Source organism: Diorhabda sublineata, unplaced genomic scaffold (assembly GCF_026230105.1).
Source record: "Diorhabda sublineata isolate icDioSubl1.1 unplaced genomic scaffold, icDioSubl1.1 Dsub_19, whole genome shotgun sequence".
Lineage (NCBI taxonomy): Eukaryota > Metazoa > Arthropoda > Insecta > Coleoptera > Chrysomelidae > Diorhabda > Diorhabda sublineata.
In genome coordinates, this window is record NW_026614122.1 from 109,285 (window position 1) to 117,560 (window position 8,276).

At 32.5% G+C, this 8,276-nt stretch overlaps 1 protein-coding gene across 1 annotated transcript; it reads left to right on the forward strand.

Moving 5' to 3' along the window:
* Window positions 1-1,345: 1,345 nt before the first annotated feature.
* LOC130452124 (uncharacterized) lies at window positions 1,346-7,196 on the forward strand (the record flags this gene model as incomplete). Its single annotated transcript, XM_056791441.1, has 4 exons — window positions 1,346-1,405; window positions 1,623-2,229; window positions 3,355-3,589; window positions 4,502-7,196. Coding segments are annotated over exons 1-4 (3,597 nt in total), but the record flags the coding sequence as incomplete, so codon positions are not given.
* Window positions 7,197-8,276: the final 1,080 nt, after the last annotated feature.

The following is an 8,276-nucleotide window of genomic DNA, read 5'->3' on the forward strand; positions in this document are numbered from 1 at the left end:
ACCTCAATAGGCTTCAATGGATGTGAATCGACGATATTTCACCATGTTAGATGCAAATTCACTCAAATATATGATGTTTGGACTTAAAATGGCGGACATATGTTCCGAAAATGTTCAATCAAAAAAGAGTGACCATCGACCTCAATCGGCTTCAATGAATGTAAATCGACGATATCTTACCATATTAGATGCAAATGCACTCAAATTTATGATGTGTTTGGACTTAAAATGGCGGGAATAGATTTCGAAAATGTTCAATCAAAACATAGTGATCATCGAGCTCAATGGGCTTCCATGGATGTAAATCGACGATATCTCACCAAGTTAGATGCAAATTCACTCAAATAAATAAGAAATGATGTGTTTGGACTCAAAATGTCGGAAATATATTTCGAAAATATTCAATCAAAACAGAGTGACCATCGACCTCAATCGGCTTCAATGAATGTAAATCGACGATATCTTACCATATTAGATGCAAATGCACTCAAATTTATGATGTGTTTGGACTTAAAATGTCGGAAATATATTTCGAAAATATTCAATCAAAACAGAGTGACCATCGACCTCAATGGGCTTCAATGGATGTAAATCGAAGATATCTTACCATGTTAGATGCAAATTCACTCAAATATATGATGTGTTTGGACTTAAATTGGCGGAAATGAATTTCGAAAATGTTCAATCAAAACATAGTGATCATCGAGCTCAATAGGCTTCAATGGATGTAAATCGACGATATTTTACCATGTTAGATGCAAATTCACTCAAATATATAAGAAATGATGTGTTTGGACTTAAAATGGCGGAAATAGATTTCTTAAATGTTCAAATAAAACATAGTGATCATCGACCTCAATGGGCTTCAATGGATGTAAATCGACGATATCTTACCATGTTAGTAGATGAACAACGTATGCACGACTACAGAAATAGGGAAAACCGTGTGTTAGAGAGAGAGCAGCGAGACAATGTGTAAGAGAGAGAGGGAGAGACTTCGTTTTTGCGCATGCGTAAAGTTTCGTTGCGATGAGCGGGAGCGCTGATATACCAGGTCGGTTAAAAGTCTTTGGGTTTTAAAAAATTATATATATATATATATATACCATTATTCGCTAATCCTGTAACATAAAAGTATAACGTATAAATAAAAAGAGATTTTTGTCAATGTAAGGTATCATGCACGTAATCGAGACAGATTTGTTGCGATGATATACCAGGTCGGTTAAAAGTCTTTGGGTTTTTTAAAAATTATATATTCCGTTATTAATGTGATTGGAAATTAGTTTTTTGAGGATAGCAGAAGAGTGAAGATCATGTTAATCATTATATTAGCTGCAGTACTATGTCCAGTACTATGCGTTGTCGACCAACAGTATGCTATGAAGTATTTACACCGGTTCGGGTACGCAAATGAAAATGATTTGACTAAACTTGAGGATTATTTGTTGAGTTTTCAAGAAAGATATAATATACCTGCAACGGGAGAATTAGATGAAAATACAATTCAACTTCTAAATAGACCAAGATGTAATGTGAGTGAAGCAGCTTCCGACGATGATCATTCTTTTAGAGTTAAATCAAAATGGTCAAAATTTGATTTGAAATGGTATTTCCCTCAGGCAACTCCAGAATATCTTAAAGTAACCAAAAAGGCTTTTGAAGTGTGGAGTAACAGTTCAAAGTTTAAATTTGAATTAATACACAAAATACGGCCTTATGCTCCCGATATATCTATTACAGTTGTACGGGGAAAGCACTATTTTCGAGCAAATTGCCAAGGTAGAGGTGAGTGCTCCAGTACATTTGATGGTCCCGGAAAGGTGTTGGCACATGCTTATTTTCCAAAAGGCAACAGTTGTATAGAGCTTCATATTGATGCTGATGAGAAGTGGGATTTAAGTTTGGATGGATCAAGTTCAGAAGATCAGACTAGCCTACTTATGGTATTAATTCATGAAATTGGGCATATTTTAGGAATTGCTCACAGTGATATTGAGACAGCAATAATGTATCCATGGTATCAATTCAACATTGCTCCTAAATTGGATGAGGATGATAAAATGGCCCTTGAAGCTCTTTATGGACCAATCAATAGATATGTAAATAATCCTTTCAAACCCACATCAGCGCTGCCACCGACTACAAAGACACTTGCACATCAACCAAATGAATCGGATAAAAATTTATGCGACATAACACCGGAGTATATGTTCATTGCCATGACTGGTGAATTTGAAAATTACCATTTATATATTATTAATGAAAATTCCCTATGGAAAATTGATTTGAACTCGAAACTTATTCCCTCGCAACCAGAAATACTCGATGATTATTTACCTGAAGAAGTGGGTCCCATAATTCAGATTTTTCAAAGTTCTTCAGATAATTTAATAGCAGTCAATGACCGTAAATACTATGTAGCAGATTTTCCCGCTCTACAAATACTTGAGGAAAATAATTTAATTATACCTAAGAATTCTCAAATAAACACAATATTTCAAAGCAATCATGGGAAAATATATGTATTTTATAATAACAGTAATTATATTGAATTTGACAAGAACTTGAAAACTGTTCGGAATAGAGGACAAATAAAAGATATTTTCCCTGGACTACCCACAGATGTTACAGGAGCATTCCAGTACATTGACGGACACATGTACTTTTTCAAAAACACCACATACTACAAATATAATGAGTTTACTAAAAAACTTGTTGCAGCCGGACCCTTTAATTGGAACGTTTTCGATATTCCATGTCCAAATGGAGACCTTTTAAATCATCTCAAAATTTTATTAACAAAAATAATTTCTTTTTATCAATGATGTTGTATATTTTGAAATAAACTCTTATTAAAAATTTTTTTCTGGAAATTCCCGAACGCCAATCTTAAGATAACTTTTACCTATTAATAAGAAATTTTTGATAACGCAGGAAATTGATAAGAATATTTCTAAACCAAATGGACCACATGTACAGGAAATAGTGAAAATTTATTAGAATAATCGGAAACCATATGGACCACATGTACAGGAAATTAAAAAAATTACAAAATTGCCGCAAATAAAATATTTTTTCTAGAACATTCTATCACAATCGTATGGAGATAGTGCCATGAGTATAAATAAGATGTTTCATTGTGTTGGAGTCAGTCTCTTCCACTGCCAGCAAGAGAAAAACCAGCTCTGAAGAACAAATACCAGTATCTGTTAAAAAAAAAAATTGTGCCTTAACAAAAAATGAGTGTTTTTTTTTTTTTTTTTTTTTTTTTTTTCTTGTGGGTTACGCGCTCTCTCTCTCTCTCTTTTCAGATGGATTTAAAAAAAATTAACGCAACGTCTCTAATTACAGAGAGAAAACCAATAACAAAAATACAAGATCTACCTTTGAATACTCTGAGGGCTATAAAGAAGGCAAAAATAGTCAATTCCAAATTCGGAGAATCAGTTTTATTGGATTTAGATACAGAAGTAGTGTTTTTACCGCAAAGAGTCACAAGTGTCTACAAACCAGTCATTGAAGAATTTGAAAAGGAAAAATACGGAATTATATTCAAGGGATTAGTGGATGTTGGAAAAAATCAACGGCTAGCGTCATTTGAAATTGAGGAACTATAGACGTGCCTAAGACACACACAGAGAGAGAGAGAGAGAGAGAGGTGAGTACCATGAATATTGTAAAAAAATCTGAAAATTTACTGCAAGTCATTAAAAATGTCAGAAAAATATTGTTTGATAAGATAACGGATAGAGATGTGGAAATTTGGTTGAATCGATTGAAAAAACAAATTAAAGTATGTAATTTGGCAATTAAAAAAGGAGGACTGCATGTAGGTACAATTAGGAAATTACATAGGACATTTCAAACATTTTAAACAACTTATTTCAAATAGGAATATAGGTATGGGGCTGAATAATAAACTGAAAAATAGGGTTAAATGGGAAAATGTAGCTTCTGCATTTACAAGCAGAATTAAAACTGGACTTATAGTAAATTTATATCATAAGGACTTAACGCAATTTTTAAATGATTGTCAAATAATTTTTAAAAATAAAATAAGGGAAATTTTTAGGAAAAAATATTCTGTTGTTAAAGTTTATGTTTGTTTTTGTGGAGAGTTCATTAAAAAATCTGGTGAAAATGAAATTTCTAGTTTCCATTATTTTATGACTAAAAATTCTATTATCGATGTATCGGCCGATATAGAGCGATGGTTTTTCGAGAACGTCAAAGATAAAATTAATTTTAAATTATCAGAATTTCAAGAGAGGGACTCTGGTTTTGCATTAAGTAAAATTATTTCTTTAGAAGTAAATATCAATAAATTTGAAATTGGAAACGGCTCATCTTATATTAAACTTCCAGAACCTATTCAAAAAAAGCAAGGGTGCATAAACATTAAAAATTCTGACCAAGCATGTTTTTATTGGTCAATTGTTAGTGCTTTGTACCCAGCCAAAAATCATAAAGAACTCACTTCCTCATATCCATATTATAGCACAGTCTTGAATACACAAGACTTGGAAGCTCCGATGCCCCTGCATCAAATTTTCAAGTTTGAAAAATCTAATAACATTTCCGTCAATGTCTATGCCTTGGATTTAATTGAAATAAATAATAAAAAACCATTTTACAAAGTATATCCAGTAAGACTTGCTAAATCAATACACGAGAAACATGTAAATCTTTTATTAATTCAAAATACATATTTTCCAAAGCTAAACGATTATGAAGCACCTCCTATAGATAATGACAATTCAGAAATCACATATCACTACTGCTGGATCAAAGATTTGTCACGTTTAATTAATAGTCAGTTAAGTAAAACTACATATAAAAAATTTATTTGCAATCGCTGCATAAATTATTTCAGTAGTGAAAGTAAATTGAATGTCCACTTGAAATTATGCTCTGAATTAAATAATTATAAAATGTCTTTTCCAAAATATGAATCTGTTAGTTTTAGAAATTATATATACAAACAAACTACGCCTTTTGTAGTTTATGCCGACTTTGAGTGCATGCTAGAACAATTTACAGATAAAACACAGCTTCATAATAAGACAAATAGATATCAAAAACATATAGCATATAGTGCTGGTTACTATGTAAAATGTAGCTACAACGAAGACTTGAGTTTTTTCAAGAGCTACAGAGGTAGAGATTGCATGGATTGGTTTGCAAATGAATTATCGAATTTAGCTGAAAGTATTAAATCAGAAATTAAAACTATTACACCTATGGAAGAAAAACCAGATTTACGTGTGGCAACAATGTGTCACATATGTGAAAAGGGTTTTTCCTCTACAGATATCATTGTTAGAGATCACGATCATTTTACGGGGAAGTTTAGAAATTTTGCACATCAAGCATGCAATTTAAATTTCAAAAAACTGTTTGTTGTACCTACAGTTTTCCATAACTTAAGTAACTACGATAGCCATTTCATCATTTCGGAATTAAGTAAAAGAGGAAACATCAGTTTACTCCCCATAAATAAAGAAAAATACATTTCATTTACACTTAACGATTCAGATACAAATATAAAGTTTCGATTCATAGATTCACTGAGGTTTTTGGGTGCTTCCTTGGAAGAATTAGCTGCCACATTGAATGATAATGATTTAAAAATTTCCAAAAGAGAATTTAGTAATTTAAGTGTCGAACAATTTAAATTAATAGCCAAAAAAGGGGTTTTCTGTTACGATTTTATAGATAGTTGGGAAAAATTAAATACTTGTGAACTACCACCAATAGAGGCATTTTATAATAAATTGGAGGATAAAAACATCAGTATTGAGAAGTATTCTCATGCTCATGCAGTGTGGAAATCATTTGATATTGAAAATTTGGGTCAGTATTCTGATCTGTACTTAAAGACCGATGTTTTACTTTTATCAGATGTTTTCGAACAATTTCGAAGAAAATGTTCAATTACTTATGGTTTAGACCCTGCATGGTACTATACAATGCCTGGATATACTTGGGACTGTATGTTGAAATATGTAGGATGTAAATTAGAGTTATTGCATGACGTAGACATGATCATGTTTATCGAGAAAGCAATTCGAGGAGGAATTTCGGTTTGTAGCAGTAGATTATCGAATGCTAACAATAAGTACATGTCTGAATATGATTCTACAAAACCCTCAAAGTACTTACTCTACCTGGACATCAATAATTTATACGGGTGGGCTATGTGTGAACCATTACCATACGGAGGATTTGAATGGTTAGATAATGAAAATTTTGATGTTATGTCTGTGGCAGATAATTCTTCCGTAGGATATATATTACAAGTAGACTTGGAGTATCCACATGAATTACATGATCTTCACAGAGATTTTCCATTTGCTCCCGAACACCGCAAGCCTGTAGGCTCAAATTATTCCAAATTAATGACAACGCTTTATTGTAAAAAAGAATACACAGTTCACTATCGTAATTTAAAACAAATGTTAGCCAACGGTTTGAAAATTAAAAAGATACATAAAATTCTGAAATTCAATCAATCTGCATGGCTGCGGCCCTATATCGAACTAAATACTCGTTTGAGGGCTGCAGCTACCAATGACTTTGAGAAAAATTTATATAAATTGGCAAATAATGCTGTGTTTGGAAAGACGATGGAAAATATACGGAAGCACCGAATTGTAAAACTTGTTAAAACCTGGAATGGTCGATACGGCGCCAAAAATTTGATATCTAGTGTTAGGTTTCATAGTCGAACAGTTTTTAATGAAAACCTAATTGCAGTAGAACTCACTAAATCAGAATTGGTTTTCAATAAGCCTCTTTATGTTGGTATGACAGTTTTGGATTTGTCGAAGCTGTGTATGTATCAATTCCATTATGATTACATGATTCCGAAATTGGGTATTGATAGATGTAAATTAATGTACATGGACACAGACAGTTTTGTGTATGAGCTCATCTGTGATGATGCATATGAGGAGGTACTAAAAGCTGATTTAACAAAATTCGATACTTCAGATTACCCCATCAATAATAACTATAATATTCCACAGGTGAATAAAAAAGTTCTGGGAGTTATGAAAGATGAAAACAAAGGCCAAATTATGACTCATTTTGCAGGCTTGAGGTCTAAAATGTATTCTTTTAAAGTTCAATCAGGTGCAATAGTAAAAAAGGCAAAAGGAGTTCGATATAATGTAGTGAAAAACAAAATAAATTTTGAAGATTATGTAAACTGTTTAAATGATTTCAAAGAAAAAAATATTACTCAACGCTGTATTAGGTCAGATGCTCATAACGTATATAGCATAGAACAGACAAAAATTGCGCTAAGTCCTCATGACGATAAAAGATATTTGATTACCAATAGTTATGATACGCTGCCGTGGGGTCATTATAGTATTCCAGACTTACTCTCTTGTAGATAATGAACTCCTCAACATTAATGGAATTATGCATCATAAAAATTTGTGAAACGATAAAGTCAGCAGCCGATTTCGCAGAGCAATCCCCTCTTCCTCGGTTAAAAAAGAACATTTTTGTTAATTATGATCACTGTCATGAAGTATTTGATGGTGACGAAATTGTTGAATGTGTATATCAAGAAATGTCCTATTGGTGTCAGAGTTGTTTTAACAAAGTCTTATTCATGATAAAATCACATGAGTCCTGTATTAATAATTTACATGAGATGCCTAGAAATAATCGTTTTGATGATTCTGATATAGACAGTGACATTGATACTTTTGAGGCCGCTATGCAGTAAAAACAATATTCATGGAATGTATCTCTCTCTCTCTCTCTCTCTCTCTCTCTCATAAATGTAGAATATTGTCGTTTTCTTATAATAAAATTATTTTTAAAATTCTTGTGTTTTTTTTGTTAGTTTCCAATATATCTTTATGTAATAACAGTAAAACAATATTCATGAAATGTATCTCTCTTGTCGTTGCGTCAAACGTCACATCGTTACGTCAAACGTCACGTCGTTACGTCAAACGTCACGTCGTTAAGTCAAACGTCAAGTGCTGCGTCAAACGATCATCAAACGTATCTACGTATGAGAATGTTCTCTTTCGTAATATGTCTTCAGAAGAGTACAGACGTCGAATTGAAGAGTTTATTAATAGCATTGGTGAATTAAAGAAAGATATTGCTTTCTATGGAGATAAAAGTGAGGTTATGAAACAAATGCAGAATCTTAGTTTATTTGATAAGAAAGTGACGTGGAGCAGTCTTCACTTGGTGCCTAAAGAAGAGGTCCATCAGTTGGCCCGTAGACTGCCGCAAACTACTTA